A 23,634-nucleotide genomic window follows, 5' to 3' on the forward strand; every position below is an offset into this window, starting at 1 on the left:
TCTGTCAGCAGGATTTCACGCCCCAAACCATATATATGTGCGTGTAGCTCTTTCAGAGACAAGTCCAGCAATACCATAACATGACCAGCCAGTTACTCTGTTATCGAGAAATCAGCAGTTGAAATAATATCTAAATGAGGCTGTAGATCTTAAGCCTGTGTCACTACAGCTCTATTCCATATCAAACACAGGGTGATGTCTGCCATCCACAGGGGGCCATGGGCAGCAATAGGGGCCGTGTGCCAGCCAAATATCCAGATTAAGGGGGCTAATTTTAGGATGGGGGGGGCTATGAGGGACATATACCCTATATGATTTGTTAGACGGACACCGGCATTATAAGACAGACCCCATTTATTAAAAAAAAAAGTTCTTTTACTTCACCAAATTTGGGGGTGCGTCTTATAAAGCGAAAAATACAGTACATACAGATTAAAAAGGACCTGTCAATGCATTAAAGGTGAGCAGGTTTGCTCTTATTTTATTCTCGCTGCTTCTCCAAGAATACCAATTACTTATTTATATTTCCTTTTGATGGTGTTTCAGAGGGGGGGGGGGGGGGTGTCTCACAGCACTCTTTGGGGAGGGATGTCTTTACACCGCTCTGCATTATTAATCTGTGAGCCACGCCCTGTTGTAAACACGATAAAAAATAGAATTAAGTAAAAAATAAATAAAAAGCACAAAAAGCAGGAATAAAATAACAGCATAAACTGGCTACTTTTGAGCTAGTGGCAGGTCCTCATTAAACATACCATAACGAACTCTATTCTCTAAAACCATAAGGCCTTGTCTTACAGTCATGGCTGGAAGTGTTACCACCCTTGGAATTATTACAAAAAAATTAAGTATTACTCTCAGAAGATTATTGCAATTACACATGTTTTGTCATGAACTTGTTTATTTCCTTTGTGTGTTTTGGAACACCACAAAAAGAAAAAAAAAAAAAAAAAAAGGTAAGTTTAGAGTTTAGAGCTCACTGAGCTTTCTCTGGCTGTGGAGGAGGGTAGAGGTGGAGAAGATCAGGACCCAGAGGTAGGTAGCTGGGTAACAGAAGAAGAGATAGGGGGAAAAGTGTCAGGGAGCCTAGTCCTGACCTGGCACAACCTGGTAAATATGCCTGTTTGGCTGATATTAGGAATGAAGGGCCAGGACTAGGGTCACTACAGCAGGACATTGCTCCTAGCAACCAGGAAAACAACTGCTGTAGGAAGGAGGGAAATAGGAGTGCAGCAAAGCCCAGACAGATGTTAGTGGTAGGGGACTCTATAATTAGGCGCACAGACAAGGTCATCTGTCGCCGAGACCGTGAATGCCGAACAGTGTGTTGTCTGCCAGGAGCTCGGGTTCGGCATATTGCGGATCAGATAGACAGATTGCTGGGTGGGGCTGGGGAAAACCCAGCGGTCATGGTGCACATTGGTACTAATGACAAAGTTAGATGCAGGTGGAAGGTCCTTAAAAATTATTACAGGGAACTAGGAGAGAAGCTGAAGTCCAGGACCTCCAAGGTGGTGTTTTCAGAAATACTACCGGTGCCACGAGCGTCACTAGAAAGACAGCGGGAGCTTAGGGAGATAAATATGTGGCTTAGAAATTGGTGCAGGAAGGAAGGGTTCGGGTTCATGGAGAACTGGGCTGACTTCTCAGTCGGCTACAGGCTCTACGGTAGGGAAGGGCTGCACCTCAATGGGGAGGGTGCAGCTGTGCTGGGGGAGAAAATGGTCAGACGGATGGAGGCGCTTTTAAACTAGGATCTGGGGGGAGGGAGGGTAGTGGAGCAAAAAAGGGGATAGATAGAGCAGATAGAGACAGTGAGACGGTAGGGGTCAATGAAGGATTAGGGGGGGATGGGACATGCAAGGAACGTGGGGAGGCTAGGAGTAATAAAGGTGTTAATAGGATTAAATGTCTACTGGCAAATGCAAGAAGTCTTGAAAACAAAATGAATGAATTGGAGACTCTTAAGCTGAGGTCACACTAAACGACAACGACGTCGCTGTTGCGTCACCATTTTCTGTGACGTAACAGCAACCTTGTAAGTCGCTGTTATGATCGCTGCTTAGCTGTCAAACACAGCGACGCAGCAGCGATCATAACGTTGCTACATGTGAAGAGCAGGGAGCCGCGCACACTGCTTAGCGCTGGCTCCTTGCTCTCCTAGCTACAGTACACATTGGGTTAATTAACCTGATGTGTACTGCAGCTACATGTGCACAGAGCAGGATCCAGCACTAGCAGCAAGAGCGGCGGAGGCTGGTAACGAAGGTAAATATCGGGTAACCAGGAAAAGGTCTTCCTTTGGTTACCCGATGTTTACCTTGGTTACAGCTTTCCGCAGCTGCCAGACGCCGGCTCCTGCTCCCTGCTCGCTTCATTTCGTCGCTCTCTCGCTGTCACACACAGCGATGTGTGCGTCACAGCGGGAGAGCGACGACGAAAAAATGAAGCAGGACATTCAGCAACGAGCAACGACCTCACAGCAGGGGCCAGCTCGTTGCTGGATGTCACACACAGCGACAGCGACGGGACGTCGCTGCAACGTCACAGAAAATGGTGACGTAGCAGCGACGTCGTTGTCGTTGTCGCTGTGTGTGACACCACCTTTATGTCAACCATGGATTATGATGTGGTGGGCATTACGGAAACCTGGCTGGATGAAAGCCATGACTGGGTGACAAACATACAGGGTTATAGTACATTTAGGAGGGACAGGAAAGACAAAAAAGGTGGTGGGGTGTGTATATTTATCAAATCTAACCTAAAACCTGTGTTGAATGATGACATTGGGGGGAACTACAACAATGTAGAGTCAGTATGGGTAAATGTACATGGGGAGGAGAATAATGGAAAAATGCTAATTGGAGTTTGCTATAAGCCTCCTAACATACCTGAACAAATAGAGGGTGAAATGCTAGAACAAATTGAAAAGGCAGCTAATAATAATCGGGTTCTTATTATGGGGGATTTCAACTATCCAGACATACAGTGGGACATAGAATCTTCTGGTTATGCTAAAAGCTGTAAATTTCTTATCTACCATTCAAGACCATTTCCTCTCTCAGATGGTAGGTGAACCGACGAGGGGAGATAATTTGCTAGATTTGGTCCTGTCAAATAGACCGGATACAATTTCAGATCTACAGGTCCGGGAGCACTTGGGTACCAGCGATCATAATATGGTAAGCTTCAACGTAATATTCAATAGAACATTTCAAAGGGGAAATGCTAAAACCTGGAATTTTAGGAAAGCTGATTTCAACAAATTAAGGGAAGAGCCTAAATGTGTAGATTGGGACAAAGTCATGGTAACTGGGGATACTGAACATAAATGGGGAAAGTTTAAGGATATACTGCTAGAGTCCTGTAAAAAACTTATACCCTCTGGTAATAAAACGTCCCGGAATAAAAAGAAACCACTATGGATAAATAAGACTGTACAAAGTATAATAAAACAAAAACAAAGGGCGTTTAAAATCTTGAAGGCTGAGAATACAGAAATAGCATTTCAGGAGTATAAAGATATCAATAGGCAATGCAAAAAAGAAATCAAACAAGCAAAACTAGCTATGGAAACAAAAATCACCAATGACATTAAAATAAATCCCAAAATCTTTTATAAATACATTAATGCCAAAAGGAAAACAAAGGATAGTATTGGCCCCTTAAAATATAATAACAAGTTAGTTATAGAGGACAAACAAAAGACTGAGATATTAAATAGGCATTTCTCATCTGTGTTCACCAAGGAACTGACTGTAACAGGCATCATTCAACAAGTGAAAAATCAAAGTTCACCACCCGATATAATTAATTTAACACAAGAAGAAGTACGCCTACGTCTGAGTAAATTAAACATTGACAAATCCCCAGAGGGCCAGATGGCATTCATCCACGAATATTGAGGGAATTGAGCTCCGTAATTGACAGACCGCTGTATCTCATCTTTTTAGACTCGCTTGTAACAGGGTTGGTGCCTCAGGATTGGAGGATTGCTGATGTGGTACCGATATTTAAAAAAGGTAAGAGGGTAGATCCAGGCAACTACCGTCCAGTAAGCCTGACATCAGTAGCATGCAAAGTTTTTGAGGGCATTTTAAGGGATGACATGCAAAAATATGTTGCAGAAAATAATATAAAACTGACAGACAGCATGGATTCATGAAAGATAAGTCGTGTCTAACCAACCTGTTGGGGTTCTATGAGGGGGTAAGTGTAAACCTGGATATTGTTAATGCAGCCGATGTGATTTATTTGGACTTTGCAAAGGCATTTGATACTGTACCACATAATAGCCTTATACTAAAGCTCCAGAAGCAAGGACTAGGGGACACAATATGCAACTGGGTAAGGAATTGGCTAAAAGATAGGAAACAAAGAGTAGTCATAAATGGTACATTCTCTAAATGGGCCATAGTCAGCAGTGGGGTGCCGCAGGGATCTGTGCTTGGACTGATTCTTTTTACTCTCTTTACTATCAATCCCATCCACAAGGTCATTAATAAAGTGTCAGTCTTTGCTGATGACACCAAACTATGTAGGATATTAAAAACTGACCTTGATAGTATAATATTACAAAAAGATCTGGATAAGATGTCAGAATGGGCAAATACTTGGCAAATGAGATTTAATGTTGATAAATGTAAAGTAATGCACCTAGGACGGAATAATCCTATAGCTGCATATACATTAAATGGAAGTAAACTTGGGACTACAGAACAGGAGAAGGACTTGGGTATTCTCATTACAAATAAGCTGAGCAGCAGCACTCAATGTCAAGCAGCAGCTGCTAAAGCAAACAAGATTCTAGGGTGTATAAAAAGAGATTAGATCCCGTGATCCCAACGTATTGTTACCCCTCTATAAATCACTTGTAAGGCCCCATCTGGAATATGGGATTCAGTTTTGGGCTCCACATTTTAAAAAGGACATTCAGAAGTTAGAGTCAGTTCAAAGGCGGGCAACTAGACTATTACAAGGAATGGAAGGCCTCCCATATGATGAGAGGTTGAAAAAGTTAGATATGTTTAGCTTAGAAAAAAGACGTCTCAGAGGAGATCTCATTTATATGTATAAATACATGTGTGGTCAATACAAAGGACTGGCACATGACTTATTTCTTCCAAAGACAGTACTAAGGACCAGGGGGCATTCACTGCGAGTGGAAGAAAAGCGATTCTAACAGCTAAATAGGAAAGGGTTCTTTACAGTTAGAGCAGTCAGACTGTGGAATACACTACCACAAGAGGTAATGGCAGATACTATAACAGCTTTCAAAAGAAGGGAATTTTGTTTACTTACCGTAAATTCCTTTTCTTCTAGCTCCAATTGGGAGACCCAGACAATCGGGTGTATAGCTACTGCCTCCGGAGGCCACACAAAGTATTACACTTAAAAGTGTAAACCCCTCCCCTCTGCTATACACCCTCCCGTGCATCACGGGCTCCTCAGTTTTGGTGCAAAAGCAGGAAGGAGGAAACTTATAAATTGGTCTAAGGTAAATTCAATCCGAAGGATGTTCGGAGAACTGAAACCATGACCAAGAACAGTTCAATCTGAACAACATGTGTACACAAAAGAACAAACAGCCCGAAGGGAACAGGGGCGGGTGCTGGGTCTCCCAATTGGAGCTAGAAGAAAAGGAATTTACGGTAAGTAAACAAAATTCCCTTCTTCTTTGTCGCTCCATTGGGAGACCCAGACAATTGGGACGTCCAAAAGCAGTCCCTGGGTGGGTAAAAGAATACCTCGGTAAAAGAGCCGTAAAACGGCTCCTTCCTACAGGTGGGCAACCGCCGCCTGAAGGACTCGCCTACTTAAGCTGGCATCTGCCGAGCGTAGGTATGCACTAGATAGTGCTCCGTGAAAGCGTGCAGACTCAACCAGGTAGTCGCCTGACACACCTGCTGAGCCATAGCCTGGTGCAGCAACGCCCAGGACGCACCCACGGCTCTGGGAGAATGGGCCTTCAGCCTTGAAGGAACCGGAAGCCCAGCAGAACGGTAGGCTTCAAGAATTGGTTCCTTGATCCACCGAGCCAAGTTGACTTGGGAGCTTGCGACCCTTTACTCTGGCCAGCGACAAGGACAAAGAGCGCATCCGAGCGGCGCAGGAGCGCCGTACGAGAAATGTAGAGTCTGAGTGCTCTCACCAGACCTAACAAGTGCAAATCCTTTTCACGTTGGTGAACCGGATGAGAACAAAAGGAAGGTAAGAAGGTATCCTGATTGAGATGAACAGAGGATACCACCTTCGGGAGAAATTCCAGAACCGAGCGCAGAACCAGCTTGTCCTGGTGAAACACCAGGAAGGGGGACTTGCATGACAGCGCTGCTATGTCAGACACTCTGCGGAGTGACGTGACTTCACTAGGAAGACCACCTTCTGCGAAAGGCGTGAAAGAGAATATCCCTCATTGGCTTGAAGGGTGGTTTCTGAAGAGCCGGTATCACCCTGTTCCGATCCCAGGCTTCTAGCCGACGCTTGTAAGGAGGGACTATGTGGCAAACCCCCTGCAGGAACGTGCGTACCTGAGGGAGTTTGGCTAGACGCTTTTGAAAAAAAACACAGAAAGCGCCGAAACTTGTCCCTTAAGGGAACCGAGAGACAACCCCCTTTTCCATTCCGGATTGAAGGAAGGACAGAAAGTGGGCAAGGCGAATGGCCAGAGAGTAAAACTCTGATCAGAGCACCAGGATAAGAAGAAGATCTTCCACGTCCTGTGGTAGATCTTGGCGGACGTTGGTTTCCTGGCCTGTCTCATAGTGGCAATGACCTCTTGAGATAACCCTGAAGACGCTAGGATCCGGGACACAATGGCCACGCAGTCAGGTTGAGGGCCGCCGAATTCAGATGGAAAAAACGGCCCTTGAGACAGCAAGTCTGGCCGGTCTAGTAGTGTCCACGGTTGGCCTACCGTGAGATGCCACAGATCCGGGTACCACGACCTCCTCGGCCAGTCTGGAGCGACGAGGATGGCGCGGTGGCTGTCGGATCTGATCCTGCGTAACACTCTGGGCAGCGGTGCCAGAGGAGGAATACGTGAGGCAGGGAAACTGCACCCAATCCTGCACTAATGCGTCTGCCGCCAGAGCTTTGTGATCTTGAGAACGTGCCATGAATGCCGTGACTTTGTTGTTGTGCCGGGACGCCAATAGGTCGACGTCCGGCTTCCCCCAGCGGCAACAAATCTCTTGAAACACGTCCGGTCGAAGAGACCATTCCCCTGCGTCCATGCCCTGGCGACTGAGAAAGTCTGCTTCCCAGTTTTCTACACCCGGGATGTGAACTGCGGAGATGGTGGAGGCTGTGGCTTCCACCCACAGCAGAATCCGCCGGACTTGCTGGAAGGCTTGCCGACTGCTTGTGCCGCCTTGGTGGTTGATGTATGCCACCGCCTTGGCGTTGTCCGACTGAATTCGGATCTGCCTGCCTTCCAGCCATGGCTGGAACGCTTTTAGGGCTAGAACACTGCCCTTATCTCCAGAACATTGATCTGGAGGGAATACTCTGCTGGGTCCATGTACCCTGAGCCCTGTGGCGGAGGAAGACTCCCTGACAGACTCGCGTCCGCCGTGACCACAGGCCAGGATGTGGGCAGGAAGGACTTTTTCCTTTGACAAGAGTGGGAAGAAGCCACCACTGAAGGGAGGCCATGGCTGCCCGAGAAGGAGCAACGTCCTTGTCGAGGGACGTCGATTTGCTGTCCCATTTGCGGAGAAAGTCCCATTAAAGTGGGCGCAGATGAATCAGCGCAAACGGAGCTGCCTCTATTGCTGCCACCAACTTCTCTAGGAAGTGCATGAGGCGCCTCAAAGGGTGTGACTGGGCTCGAAGGAACGATTGCACCCCTGTCTGTAGTGAACGCTGTTTGTCCAGCGGAAGCTTCACTATCGCTGAGAGAGTATGAAACTCCATGCCGAGATATGTCAGTGATTGGGCCGGTGTCAATTTTGACTTTAGGAAAAATTGATGAACCACCCGAATCTCTGGAGAGTCTCTAGAGCCATGTTCAGGCTGTGCTGGCATGCCACCCGAGAGGGGGCCTTGACCAGCAGATTGCCTGAGAGAGTAGGACCGCTACCACAGTTGTCATGACCTTGGTGAAGGCCCGTAGAGCTGTCACCAGGCCGAAAGTTAGTGCCACGAACTGAAGGTGTTCGTTCCCTATGTCGAAGCGCAGGAAGTGCTGATATCCTGATACAATCGGCACGTGGAGATAAGCATCCCTGATGTCGATTGATGCTAGGAAGCCTCCTTGGGCCATCAAAGGCGATGGCAAGCGGAGAGATTCCATCCGGAACCGTCAGGTTCTCTGTCCGTTGAGCAGTTTGAAGTCCAGAACGGGGCGGGGTGATCCGTCCTATCTGGTACCACGAACAAGCTGGAGTAAAAAGCCGCGACTACGTTCTTGAAGGGGAACGAGGATCGCAACTCCTCCTGCCTTCGGAGTGTTCACCGCCTGGAAACGTGCATCGGCTCGCTCGGGGGACGGAGATGCTGTGAAGCAACGAGTCGGAGGACGAGAACTGAGCTTTATCCTGTGACCGTAAGACAGAATGTCTCCTACATCGGTCTTGGACATGTGGGGACCACTCCCCTGACCTGGACCGCCATGCAGAAAAGGTTCTCTGTGCCCGGCGGAGGATGAAACTACCCTCGCCTGAGACGTCAAAGACGCTAATTGCGGAGCACAGGATGACCGCATTGATCTGAGACAGAGCAGCTGAGATAGCCTGGAGTGCCCACCCCTGCAAAGGCCGGGGCAACGGACGCGCCTATGGCTTCATAGATGGATTCCATTAGGAGTTCTATCTGTCTGTCCGTGGCATTCTTGAGCGTGGACCCGCCAGCCACTGCTACTACTGATCTAGCCGCCAGTCCAGAGACTGGAGGGCACCTTATGACACTGAGCCGAAACCTTAACAACGTCAGAGAGGAAGGGACAACGTGTGTTATAAGGCGTTCAGTAAAACGCTTGTCCGGGAAGGTGTGCTTCTGGACAGTATCTGTGCATTAGCTGGACTGGGACTGCGGTTCGTGCTGGAGTTTACCACGTAATAACTAGAGGCCACCCCAGGAACACGCTTCGTCGCAGACCGATAGAGGCCTGGGGCGATCCCGCAGTGCCCGGGCCTGTGTAAGGGGCCGGTCTGGACTGCAAACTCCTAGTCTCTTAGCCGACCATTTGTCCATAGCCTGAGACATGGATAGTGAAAATGACCCAGAGAGTTTCTCAGCAAAGCTGTAACTCTGTCCCTGCCGCCTGGACAGGGAACGCCGGCGAAGTTTTCATCATGCAAACTCTGTCGCTGTCATCTGTGCAGTGCCCGTAATATAGGCGCACAAGAGGTTCTAAATAAACATATATATATATATATATATATATATATATATATATATACACTGCGGCACCAAGGGGGGGACAACACCCTAGGAAGACCACCTTTGAAAAACTGGTGCCCCCCAGTGCTCAGTGAGGGGGAAGGAGGATAGCAACGTATGCTCCAGCCCTCCCTACGTTATGATGCAGGGCTCTGTCTGCGGGAATCCGGTGGTCTATAGTGATCAGTGAGGGGGGGCGGAGGACAGCGAGGTGTGCTCCAGCCCTCACTGTCGGCAACATACCGACCATCCCGCCCTTCTCCCTGACTGGCAGGCTCAGGGGCGGGAGTTTAACACACTAGGCCGCAAAAGCCGGGGACTAAAGTAAAAACCGCGGCCGGCAAACAGGCACGGTCGGCGCGGTAGTCCCGGACAAAAAATGCACACCGCAGTCGCAGCTGCGTCTGAGGCCAAGGTGCTTCATGCACCGTGCCAACGGGGACACAGAGTACCTGTAGCTGCAGGGTGTCCCTGACGATACTCCGTCTCCTGTCCGGCAGGGGCTGCGGATGTGGCTTGTAGCCACCAGATTCTCTGCCCCGGGTCTCCCTCAGCTGCAGCCAGAAGTTGCTGAAAAACATGGCTGACGGCGTTCTCTGAGGAGGAGGGAGGCGTGGGCGTAGTCACAAAAAAGTGCGGGAATCTGGTGCCTCAGCGTGGGTAGTGAGGGGGGCGGAGGACAGCTCAATGTACTACAGCCCTCACTGTCGGCGTCATACCGACCGTCCCGCCCTTTTCCCTGACTGGCAGGTCTGGGGGCGGGAGAATCCCATACTAGGCCGCAAAAGCCGGGGATTAAAGTTGAAATCGCGGCCGGCCGGCAGTGCACGGTCGGCGCGGTAGTCCCGGACCCACACGCACGCCGCAGTCGCTGCAGCGTCTGGGCCCAAGGTGCTTTATGCGCCGTCCCAACGGGGACACAGAGCACCTGGAATATGCGGTACTAGGCCGCAGAAGCCGGGGACTAGAGTATAAGCGCGGCCGGCAACAAGCGCGGTCAGCGCGGTAGTCCCGGCGCACTAACACGCCCAGCAGTGCTGCAGCGTGTATGACACAAGCTCTCCATGCGCCGTCCCCAAGGGGACACAGAGTACCTCACAGTAGCAGGGCCATGTCCCTGACGATACCCAGCTCCTGTCCAGCAGATTCCCAGGGGCTGCGGAGGGAGCACGGTCCCAGTGTCTGGAGACCGATTATGGATCCCACTTCACCCAGAGCCCTGCAGGGATGGGGAAGGAAAACAGCATGTTGGCTCCTGCCTATGTACCCGCAATGGGCACCTCAACCTTAACAACACCGCCGACCAGAGTGGGGTGAGAAGGGAGCATGCTGGGGGCCCTATATGGGCCCACTTTTCTTCCATCCGAAATAGTCAGCAGCTGCTGCTGACTAAGTTGTGGAGCTATGCGTGGATGTGTGCCTCCTTCGCACAAAGCTTAAAAACTGAGGAGCCCGTGATGCACGGGAGGGTGTATAGCAGAGGGGAGGGGTTTACACTTTTAAGTGTAATACTTTGTGTGGCCTCCGGAGGCAGTAGCTATACACCAGATTGTCTGGGTCTCCCAATGGAGCGACAAAGAAAAGGGCTGGATGATTTCCTCACTACACACAACATTGTTGGTTATAAATGACTTTGTGACCAAATGTAGAACTGGTGGAGGAAGGGTGAACTAGATGGACCTAGGTCTTTTTTCAACCTTAGTAACTATGTAACTATGTAAATTGGACATAATTTTACAGAAAACACACAAAATGGTCTGGACAAAATTGTTTACGTGTTTCTAAAATTGTGGAGAAGAGAACTGTCTGATGACTTGAGAATAAAAATTGTTGAAAAATATCAACAATCTTCAGAGATCTTGATGTGCTTTTGTCCACGGTGCGAAACATAATCAAAAAGTTTACAATCCATGGCACTGTAGCTAATCTCCCTAGAAGTGGATGGCAGGGAAAAAATGAAATTAAAAATAATTGATGAAAGATTGCAACTCAGGAAAGTCTGGATGGTGGCTAAGCAGCCCTGATCAAATTCCAATGAAACTTAAGCGGTCCTACAGGCTCAGGGCTCATGCGCACGTTGCGTACTCACATGCATTTAAGCTGCGTATTGCACTGCAGCGTACATGCATGCGTCCTGCGTCCCCTGCACGATCTATGTAGATTGTGCATGAGATGTGCACACGATGCTTTTATGAATACCACGATTTGGGTGCTAAAATTTTGACCCAAATCCGTGCGTTAATAAAATGAGCATGGCGATTATTCCGTGCTCTATGGATGCAGCTCCCACTCTGTCTATGGTGGGGGCAGCAGCCATAGCGCATGAAATCGGCTTTATTTTTTTTTAACAAAAAAAAAACAAAAAACTGCATTGATTATGCAGTCTTTCTGCAGCGATTTGACGAGCACATGTGCTGTCAAATCGCTGCAGAATATTCAGCAGTTATGTGCGCATGAGCCCTCAGGGTGCATCAGTGTCAACTATCCGTCAACATTTGAATGAAATTAAATGCTATGGAAGGAGACTCAGGAGGAAGGACCCCACTGTTGCCAGAGAGACATAAAAAAGCTATACTGCAGGTTGCCACAATGTACGTGAGTAAGTCAAAATCCTTCTGGGAAAGTCTTGTGAATAGATGACACAATGATAGAGCTTTTTGGTTAAGCACATTATTCTACTGTATACCAAAAACAGAATGAGTCTTACAAAAGAAAAGAACACAGTACCTACAGTCAAATATGGTGGATGTTCAAAGATGTTTTGCTGCATCTGGCACTGGGTGCCTTAGCTGTGTGCAAAGCATCATGAAATCTGAACATTATCACAATGTAGTGCAGAGTCAGAAAACTGGGTTTCTAGGTCATGGGTCTCCCATCAGGCCAGTGAACCCGAAAAATACTTCAAGAAGCAGACTGAGATGCAATAGAATTAAAACATAATTTGTATTAAATAGTATTAAAAATTGAAGGACCAAACAAACATCTAGGCAAGTAAACTAAGCACAGTAAAAGTCAATGATTAGATACAAATGTAATTGACTGTACAGAAATCACAATTTCCATGAAAATATATTGCTGTATCTCATGTGGAGAAACCCAGACTACAGAGACCAAAAAATCTGTTCTGGACATGTGTCCTTTTTAACCCCTTAACGACCTATGACGTACTGGGTACGTCATGGATCGTGTGCCGTTAAGCCCCACCCCCTGCCACGGGCAGGCGGCGGAGATCCGCGCACATATCAGCTGTTTTCAACAGCTGACATGTGTGCCTGCTAGCCGCGGGTGGAATAGCTTCCACCCGCGGCCATTAACCCATTACATATCGCTGTCAAAATCTGGCAGCGATATGTATATGCGCGCCGCCATGAGTCACTTACCCCGCCCCCACCGGAAGTCACATGACACGATCACGTGACTTTCCGTGGTTGCCATGGTAGCACAGGGTCATGTGATGACGCCTGTAGCTAACATGACTCACATCCTCTCAATGCCGGAATACAGCCGGCATTTAAAGTAAAGCACCAAATCTACAGTTCTCAGCTCTGTAGCTGAGATCTGCAGATAGTGCAGTGCAGAGCGATAGGATTGCTGATTGCTATAGCCCCCTAGGGGGACTAGTAAAAGTAAAAAAAAAAGTTTTAAAAAATTAAAAAAAAAAAAAAAACCTAAAAAGTTCAAATCACCCCCCTTTCCCCCCATTGAAAATTAAAGGGTTAAAAAAATAATACACATATTTGGTATTGCCGTGTTCAGAAATGCCCAATCAAAATATAAAATCAATTACCGTATTTTTCGGACCATAAGACGCACTTTTTTCCTCCCAAATGTTGGGGGAAAGTGGGGGGTGCGTCTTATGGTCTGAATGTGGCTGCGGGGAATGTGGGTGCTGCGGTGGAGCGGGTCATCGGGGGCACGAGCAGGCTGTAGCAGCCTGCCGTGACCACGTGGACCCGCTCATTTAATATGCACGCCCATCCCCCGCCCATCATCCCTCAGCGCTGAAGCCGGCGCTGACAGGTGGGCGGGATGATGGGCGGGGGATGAACAGCCGGCTCGCATGATCACCCCTGGCAACTACGGCCTGGAGTGATCATGTGCGTCTGTATTCACTGCCCCCCGTGCATCATCATCATCATCAGCGCGGGGAGCAGTGAATCACTGTACAGTACTCACCGTTCCCCTGCAGCATCACTCGTCCTCCCGTCTGTGTCAGCGGCAGCGCCGCTGATTGGAGCCGTCCCCATTGCCCTGCTGGATCGCGATCATCTCCTGTGTTTGTGCCGGCGGCTGAGTGGAGACTAGCTGCGCGCACAGTGATGACGTCATCGCTGTGCGCACGTGTCCACACGCAGCCGCCGGGACACTGGCACAGACACAGGAGATGATCGCGATCCAGCAGGGTAACGGGGACGGCTCCAATCAGCGGCGCTGCCGCTGACACAGACGGGAGGACGAGCGATGCTGCAGGGAGTGAGGTAAAGTGAGGTGAGTATGAACGTTTATTTTTTTTATGTGCCACAGGATGCGGCCATACACCAGGATGGGGGCATATTATGAGGCGGATGGGGGCATATTATGAGGCGGATGGGGGCATATTATGAGCCGGATGGGGGCATATTATGAGCCGGATGGGGGCATATTATGAGCCGGATGGGGGCATATTATGAGCCGGATGGGGGCATATTATGAGCCGGATGGGGGCATATTATGAGCCGGATGGGGGCATATTATGAGCCGGATGGGGGCATATTATGAGCCGGATGGGGGCATATTATGAGCCGGATAGGGGCATATTATGAGCAGGATGGGGGCATATTATGAGCCAGATGGGGGCATATTATGAGCCAGATGGGGGCATATTATGAGCCAGATGGGGGCATATTATGAGCAGGATGGGGGCATATTATGAGCAGGATGGGGGCATATTATGAACCAGATGGGGGCATATTATGAGCCGGATGGGGGCATATTATGAGCAGGATGGGGGCATATTATGAGCAGGATGGGGGCATATTATGAGCCAGATGGGGGCATATTAATGAGCCAGATGGGGCCATATGCCATGATGGGTTATATAGCAGGATGCGGCAACATGCCAGTATATAGCAGGATGCGGCCATATGGCAGGATTACGGTATATAGCAGGATGAGGGACATATACTGTATATACCAGGCAGGGAGGATCATTACCAGGATGCGGCACCTTAGTAGAGAATTTGGGGACATTACCCCCATAAAAGTGTCAGCAGCAGATCCTCGCCCCATAACAATGTGTCATGACCACATTTTTTGCTTAAAATTTTATTTTCCTATTTTCCTCCACTAAAACCAGGGTGCGTCTTATAGTCCGGTGCGTCTTATAGTCTGAAAAATACGGTAATCTGATCAGTAAATGGTGTACCAGAAAAAATTTCCAAATGCCAAAATTACGTTTTTTGGTCGCCGCAAATTATGCGCAAAATGCAATAACAGGCGATCAAAAACGTAGCATCAGCGCAAAAATGGTACCGTTAAAAACGTCAGGTCGAGACGCAAAAAATTATCTGTCACTGAGCCTCAGATCCCGAAAAATGAGAACGCTACGGGTTTTGGAAAATGGCGCAAAACGGGCGCCACTTCTTTTGGACAAGCTTGGGAATTTTTTTTAACCCCTTAGACACAAGTAAACCTATACATGTTTGGTGTCTACAAACTTGCACTGACCTGAGGCATCACATAGATACATCAGTTTTACCATATAGTGAACACCGTGAAAAAAATATCCCAAAAACTATTGTACGATCACACTTTTTTTGTAATTTTTGCGCACTTGGAATTTTTTTGCCGTTTTCCAGTACACTATATGGTAAAACTTATGGTTTCATTTAAAAGTACAACTCGTCCCGCAAAAAACAAGCCCTTATATGGCAAGATTGATGGAAAAATAAAAAAGTTACGGCTCTCGGAAGAAGGGGAGCAAAAAACAAAAACGGAAAGTGCCCGGGGGCTGAAGGGGTTAAACACTGTTGTGCTTATTGTACTTGCCTATATGTTTGTCTGGTCCTTACATTTTTAATACTAGTTAATAAAAATTATGTTTTAATTCTAGCGCATCTCAGTCCACATTATTTCTCCAACCTTTTAGTGGATGTGTGTTCACTTTTTCCTCACTGGGATTATGTTGCCCATTCTTCTCTGGTTATGACATATATAATACATTTTCAATGGATTTTTTTTTTGCTCTTTTCTCGAGTTCTGATGTGCCAGCAATGAGTCTGGATCTAAATCCCATTGAACCCCTGTGGAGAGACCTTAAAATTGCTGTTGGAAGATGTAACCATTCAGATACAAGCAGTTTGTAAATGACGAATGGTCCAAAATTCCGGATGAGAGGTGTAAGAAGCTTGCTGATGGTTAAAGGTAGTGATTGCAGTTAGTTATTACTAAGGGTGTGCAACCAAATATTAAATTGAGGGTGCCAACAATTTTGCCCAGCTCATATTTGGAGTTGTGTGAAATTATGTCCAATTTGCCTTTTTTCCGGCTTTTTGTGTTGTTCCAATACACAAAGTAAATAAATGTGTGTAATTGCAATAATTTTCTGAGAAAAATACCTAATTTTCTGTAACAATTTCGAGGGTGCCAACACTTTTGGCCATGACCAAACATTTCTCATGCTTTCACAAACGGACAGCACACAAAAAAGACTAGACTGTATTTTATATTCAACCATCCTGTAAAAAGAGAAGACTCACTGTTGGTTTTGCCATGTAAGATGTAGGCACTCGGTTTGTACAGCTAATGACGGCCAGACATGCCGCGGTGCATTCTATAGCTACCTGTTTAATGCTGAGAAGAGACGGCTCCCCAGCTGGTCTCTGCTCCAATCTCAATTTGAGACATTCATGAATTACATTTAGAAGAACACGGCACAGGACTAGGAAGGCCGGCTCAAATGATGGCAAGTCCATGGCATTCAGCTCTTCTAATGAGATCGGGTCACATGACAGGTCCAAGGTTTGCACTGAACTAGAAGATTGCTTCAAAAGGTCCGGTAAATAGTCTGAACACAACATGAGGTCCGGGAATCCTGAAGACTGGATGGAATAAAACACAAAATACATCAATATTAAAACATTGGAAATTACATCAAGTCCTGGCATTGACTCATATAATTCAACTCTCAGAATCAGGCTAAATGGGCATAAATTGTACCAAGGGTAGATATTACTTATTCCGTAAAACCTAAAAGCCTTGTGCTCTTAACATTACCAAAATGTTTATCTGCTACAAAAAGAACAGACTGTGACTTCCTAATGGCACTAAATATCCCTCTTATTACCCCTACTTTATTTCTGAAAATAGTTTTGTGAAATAAGTGTCTGAAGTTACATAACAAGGAAAACCAGAGCATTAAAAACAAACTGGTGATTTTGTTTCTTTTGCACTGACCTGGGCAAAGTGCAGGCCATGGCCAGATGTGGCCCTTTGGGGACAGTCAGAGGCCTGGAAACAGTGGCATCCTATACCATGTAGCTACCCTCCTCCTGGTGTCGCAATTGCTCTGGTATCTGCATCCTCATAGAGCAGATACTAGTGACTACAATGATGGAGCAGGGAAATGCCAGCTCCCTCTTCCACTTAGCATTGCATGTGACAGTGTAAAAGGAATGACGACATCACTACATCATGCCAAATGTGCCTCAATACACAGCACAGACCAGAGCTTTGGTTTTTTTTTTTTTTTAAATGGTCAGTACTTCCAGGAAACTGTGGGGACATCATACTGTGTGAGATGCTTTGTGAGGACATCAAATTGAATGTGGTGCTGTGTGACGTCAGTGTATAGGGGGCTGTGTGAGCCCCCTATACACTGTGAGAACATCGTGTGTGAGGTACCGAGTGAGGTCAGTGCATAGGAGGCTATGTGGGGACAACATACTTCATGAGGTGCTGAGTGAGGTCAGTGCAAAGGAGGCTATGTGGGGACAACATACTGCATGAGGTGCTAAGTGAGGTCAGTGCATAGGAGGCTATGTGGGAACAACCTACTGCATGAGGTGCTGAGTGAGGTCAGTGCATAGGAGGCTATGTGGGAACAACCTACTGCATGAGGTGCTGAGTGAGGTCAGTGCATAGGAGGCTATGTGGGGACAACATACTGCATGAGGTGCTGAGTGAGGTCAGTGCATAGGAGGCTATGTGGGGACAACATACTGCATGAGGTGCTGAGTGAGGTCAGTGCATAGGAGGCTATGTGGGGACAACATACTGCATGAGGTGTGGAGTGAGGTCAGTGCATAGGAGGCTATGTGGGAACAACCTACTGCATGAGGTGCTGAGTGAGGTCAGTGCATAGGAGGCTATGTGGGGACAACCTACTGCATGAGGTGCTGAGTGAGGTCAGTGCATAGGAGGCTATGTGGGAACAACCTACTGCATGAGGTGCTGAGTGAGGTCAGTGCAAAGGAAGCTATGTGGGAACAACCTACTGCATGAGGTGCTGAGTGAGGTCAGTGCATAGGAGGCTATGTGGGGACAACATACTGCATGAGGTGCTGAGTGAGGTCAGTGCATAGGAGGCTATGTGGGGACAACATACTGCATGAGGTGCTGAGTGAGGTCAGTGCAAAGGAGGCTATGTGGGGACAACATACTGCATGAGGTGCTGAGTGAGGTCAGTGCAAAGGAGGCTATGTGGGGACAACATACTGCATGAGGTGCTGAGTGAGGTCAGTGCATAGGAGGCTATGTGGGGACAACATACTGCATGAGGTGTGGAGTGAGGTCAGTGCATAGGAGGCTATGTGGGAACAACCTACTGCATGAGGTGCTGAGTGAGGTCAGTGCATAGGAGGCTATGTGGGAACAACCTACTGTGTGAGGTGCTAAGTGAGGTCAGTGCATAGGGGCTGTGTGGTCAGTGCATATGGGCTGTGTGGTCAGTGCATAGGGGCTGTGTGGTCAGTGCATAGGGGCTATGTGGTCAGTGCATAGGGGCTGTGTGGTCAGTGCATAGGGGCTGTGTGGTCAGTGCATAGGGGCTGTGTGGTCAGTGCATAGGGGCTGTGTGGTCAGTGCATAGGGGCTGTGTGGTCAGTGCATAGGGGCTGTGTGGTCAGTGCATAGGGGCTGTGTGGTCAGTGCATAGGGGCTGTGTGGTCAGTGCATAGGGGCTGTGTGGTCAGTGCATAGGGGCTGTGTGGTCAGTGCATAGGGGCTGTGTGGGGTACTGTGAGGTACTGTGTGAGGTCAGTGTGTAAGGGGACAACATACTGCGTGAGGTGCTGAGTGATGTCAGTGTGTAGGGGGACTTTGTATGGACATCTTTCCGTTTGACAATTCATCATTGTGTTAGGAGCTGTTGATCAAGCTACATGGGCTGAATAACAGCAGCAGTATTATTATAAACCTTCTTAACAGCAGTAAATTATATAGTTACAATAAGCCCTATCATAAACATGTATTATAAGTAGCACAGAGTGAAAACACTTAATTTTGTTCAATATTAGGTAATAAAATTATTATATTAAAACAAAAATAAAACTTTTTTTTCCTCCATTTCATGCACCTGTTCTAGTAACTGAAACATCTGCTGTCAGTATTTGTATCCAGAGATAATTTACTAGTAACAGAAAGGAAAAATTTCACATCAACCTCATTAAAACTTGTGCTCTGGCATAGAGATTCTGAAGATCAGGAAAAGGTGTACGCAAACCAGAAAACAGCATACTTTATATAGATTTTTATATGTAGAGATTTCTATTAAATTGCTATGTATTAGATCATATACTGTATTGCACTCAATTGCTATTCAAAATATGAAAAAACTAAAGGATAGCCAGCTTACCGTAGATGTTTCTATTTTTCAATGGCTATTTGGTCACATCAGATATAAATAACCTCGTAACAACCATAGGTATCCCAGCAATTCAAAGAAACCAGTACTGCAGACATAAAACCAGCTTCAAGAGATCAATGTTAAAATATCCAGACAGACTGTGGCACTAAAAATGGTGAATGTCCATACCCACCCCCCCTTGCTTTGACCGAGGAACAGCCATAAGGTATCGCCAAAGTGTGTTGCTCCGGGAAAAAGCAGGTGGTTGGGGGGGCATGGACATTTGCCATTTTTAATGCCACGGTCTGCCTGGATTTTTTTACGTCTGCGACACTGGTTTCTTTGCATCGCTGGATAACTATGGTTTCTTTTCTCAATGCTGTATGGCTCGGACCAAGGCCACTCCATGCGAATCCTAGGAGCCTCATACAAGTTGGAGGATGAGCTGACTTATTGCAGTGCGTGTTTAAGCAGTTACTAATGGCTCTAGCTTTCCTCTCTAGATAACTGCCTTCATAAATGAAACCTGTAGACTGATCCACATTCAGTCATCCCTCATTACAAACAACTAAGTCTGGCAATAAAGGAGGAGTTTATCATTGTCAAAATAAAAAGAAATAAACCCCCCCCCTAAATTTAAGCCATAATTTGCAATGATTTAACTTTTTCTTCTGCTTGTGCCACTTTAAAAAAAAAAACAACCCATAAATAAAATAAATAATAATAATAATAATAATAAATAATAATAATGAGTGCAGCTCAGCAGAAAGGTATGGGAGTCAGGCGAGGCCCAACAATTTTACGCTGGAACGCGCAAGTCTAAATCAGCCCATGGGTTATATAAAATGCACTTCTCTTAGAGCTTGAATGCCAGAAAATCACAGTTTATTAAGACACATGGCATCTTAATAAATTTTACTCCAGCACGTATTTTATTAGGACTAGCATAAAAAACATTTATCTTAATAAATTCCCCCAAGTGCTTGGAAAAGCACAGCCAAGGTTGGGGAAGAGTGCAGGCAGGTAGAGGAGTACTCTGGGCAGCTCCCTCGAGCTTCTAAGCACAACTGTCTGACTGACATAAGCGAATAGAGATCTAGCAGTCAAGCCAAGTGTTTGGGGGGGAAAAAAAGCTAGGGAGACTCTTCTTACCTCTCTGCCCAGACTTCTCTACCTCAGACTGTTGTTAAACTACGTATTCTCTAAGGCTACTTTCACACATCCGTTTTTTGCTCTGCGGCACAATACGGCGCTCTGCAGAAAAACCGCAACCTTTTTTTTGCCGCAGGTTGCGAGTTTTTTTGCATAGACTTACATTAGTGCCGTATTGTGCCGCATGGGCTTGCATTCGGTCCGGTTTTTGCCGCATGCGGCAGATTTAGCCGATGCCGCGGCTGGATGTAACGTTGCCTGCAACGTTTTTTGCTCCGGAAAAAAAACAACGCATCGCGCCGCATCCAGCCTCTGCGGCGCATTTTTCAATGCATGCCTATGGACGCCGGATGCGGCGCGATGCAGAAAAAAAACGCATCCGGCCGCCGCATGCGGTTTCTTCCACTGCGCATGCTCAGTAGCGTGCCGCAACCGGAAAAAAACGGACCGGCCGCATGTAAAAACTTATGCAAAGGATGCGGTGTTTTCACCGCATCCGTTGCATAGGTTTCACAGCCGGATTGAGTCGCACGGCTCAAACCGGATGTGTGAAAGTAGCCTAAAATGTCTCAGGTCTTCAAAATGAGGTGGTTTGGTTTCTGAGAGGTATCTAGATATAACATATATTACATATACATAACTTCATGTATACACATCAAGCCCAAGAACACTAACCTCCAGTTTCTGATCAGTCTTTATCAAAGCTGTGCGTGCCCTCTGGAGTGAGCCATCCATTAATTTATGGAGCCTTAAAATTAACTTTCTCAGCCCCATTTGCTTTAATGCCTTGTCTACAAATGGTCGGTATATTGAAGTCAAACAATCCCTACTACAACCACTGTCATGGCTGCATTCAGAAGTTGTCCAGCAGGAGTCATCCTCTGACACAAATCTGTCCAATTTAAGAAGATTGCTGTCCTGTTTATTAAAATGGACCTTTACTTTGCTGTTTAAGTTGTCATCAGAGTCCGGACAGGCATTCAACATATTGTCCATCTCCTCAGTTTCATCTTCGCTTTCCTCTGTACAAGTTCCTGAGCTTTCGGTGCTCATAATCCCTTCCTGCTCGAGGTCAGTGCCCTCTTCTTCTGGGCCATTTGATGGACGTGGTGAAGATATTTCAAACACTGGCCAGCCAATGTCAGAAAGATTTTTGATACCCAGAACAGTCCCCATAATCCTGAGCTTGTGATTCAGGTCCTTCGTTATATTAAGCCATAAACAGAGTGCCTGCACCCGTGCTTGAAAGTCTTTTGCAGCATATTTTTCATAGTCTCTCTGAAGAGCCTGTAAAGATGGATAAAGTGCCTCAATATACTCCAGGAGCTCCATTATCTGTTTTACTTGCTCAAAAGAGACCCTTTGTTTCTGGATGTGGTCATAATAGCTTGAGTGACCATCTGCAGCAGCTTCATGAGGGCTGGTACAAGTCCCCTCAGAGAAAGTCCCATTGAGATCCCCCCCATTGCTGACAGAAGATAGTCTCCCATAATTCACTTTAAAAGTTAGTATTTCATTGACTATTTCTGGTATGGCCTGACGAGCGGTATAAAGATACAAGTCTTGGTCATTAATACTGCGGCCAGCATGCCATGCTTGAAGCTCCAGCCAGAAGAGTTCATTCGATCTATTAAACCACATAGAAAAGGTGTTTTCCTGACCCCTTTGTTCCCTTTCTTTTTTTTTGGATACTGAAGTAAGCTTAAGTAGAAGACGGAGAGTCTCAAAAAACTTCAAGCGGTCAGCGGGGCAGTCTGTTCTGGAGGTCTGTCGTGTGGTCCTGGCAAGAGGAACAGGCACAGACACTGGTAGCTTTGCATTGCTGCAGCCAAGGCTGAGGTAAGGCTTATTAAGGTCAACATCGGGTATGGATTTTTTTGGCAAAGATCCACAGCCTGGATCCAGCATAAAAGAACATTGCACATTTTTCTTGCGATCTCGTTCTGTCGTCCTGAGAGTTGCTCTGTTCTTCTTCTCCTGACGATAGCTGTGATCCTCTACATTATCAGTGTTTTTACTTCCTTCTTTCTGAGGTGTCTGATTTGGTGTGCTCATCTTTTCTGAAAAAGTAAAACACAGAAATTTGACTTTAAATAATCACATAAAAATGCTTTTCACCCAAGATGCCCCAAATTATACCAATTACCAATCTCGTAACTAGGAACTGGTGCAAGTTTCATTTATCCACCATTAAATGTACTGTCATATAATTCTCTTTATTAAATATCACTTGCAAAACATTTTAGAACATCTTTATCTAGAAAATCAGAGGACTAAAAGAAACTTTGGATTTGTAAACGCTTCTAAATGCTACACATATGTTTCAGATGTCCAAGGACCTCTTATGGCAATATGTTCCCTCTGCATACCCATGCTTTATATGGAGGCACAAATAGGCTTTGTCCCCTGGTGAAATATCTCATCACATACCTGCTCTTCGGATAGATTATTTGAATTCCCGCGTAAAATAACACAAACACACTGTTATTCCTCCTCAATGGGAATCTGTCAGTAGATTCATACTGTCCAAACCACAGGCAACATGAATCAGAGCCTGCACAATTGCAGCCAGGTATGTCTTTCTTGGAAATGCTCTTCTAAAGCAGTGTGGGGAGAAGCCAGCCGGTGATCGCAGCGGACTAGTCAGGGCTCTCACAATAGTCCCAGGCCAGATCTTAAATGTAAATTTTCTTTGGAACGCTGGAGTGTTTCAAAGAAAATCATAGCTAGGTGCTATTGTGCTGTCAATCTCTGATTCATGCTGTTCATGGTTTTGGAAGCATTAAGTGACTGACAGGTTCCCTATAAAATTTTGGAATAATTTATCCATATTTGTGGTGTTTGTCCCTGAACATTCTGACACTGCAATCATTGCTGACCATGTCGGACTGTGTAGCAAACAAGACTATTAACAAGAGAAATGGTAATAACTATGCTGTCGATTCACTCATACATACAAGCGCAATGCAGAGGAGCCTGAGCCTTGTTATTTCATTACTAGTTTATTCCAACTGACTTGTCAGATGAGATGACTGGTCCTCTTTCAGGAATCACTACGATGGAATAAATACATTGTATGGCTGGATCTGGACAAATAACCGGTATGTCATAGACTGTGTGGGTCCCTTTGATGTGGGCTCACATGGTGAGTCTGCATGTTTCCCAGCACGTCGGCTGATCACCTGCTTAGTGTAGGTTTGATAAAATCACTGATTAATCAGCAGTAGATTATCATTAGAGGACTACTTTTCCTGATGTCAGGTAGTCCACCATAT

The 23,634-nt window shown here is 46.5% G+C and overlaps 1 protein-coding gene across 2 annotated transcripts in view; it reads right to left on the reverse strand.

The window, feature by feature from the left end:
- MAP3K4 (mitogen-activated protein kinase kinase kinase 4) overlaps nucleotides 1–23,634 on the reverse strand; it is a 185,035-nt gene that overhangs the window by 81,329 nt on the left and 80,072 nt on the right. For both annotated transcript variants that reach the window (XM_075339782.1, XM_075339783.1), the window contains exons 3-4: nucleotides 21,035–22,419; nucleotides 16,206–16,463 (exon numbers count right to left, since the gene is read on the reverse strand). In XM_075339782.1, the coding sequence (XP_075195897.1) occupies nucleotides 16,206–16,463; nucleotides 21,035–22,419 (1,643 nt within the window). The remainder of the gene's footprint in view (nucleotides 1–16,205; nucleotides 16,464–21,034; nucleotides 22,420–23,634) is intronic.

Source organism: Anomaloglossus baeobatrachus, chromosome 3 (assembly GCF_048569485.1).
Source record: "Anomaloglossus baeobatrachus isolate aAnoBae1 chromosome 3, aAnoBae1.hap1, whole genome shotgun sequence".
In the NCBI taxonomy this organism is placed as follows: domain Eukaryota; kingdom Metazoa; phylum Chordata; class Amphibia; order Anura; family Aromobatidae; genus Anomaloglossus; species Anomaloglossus baeobatrachus.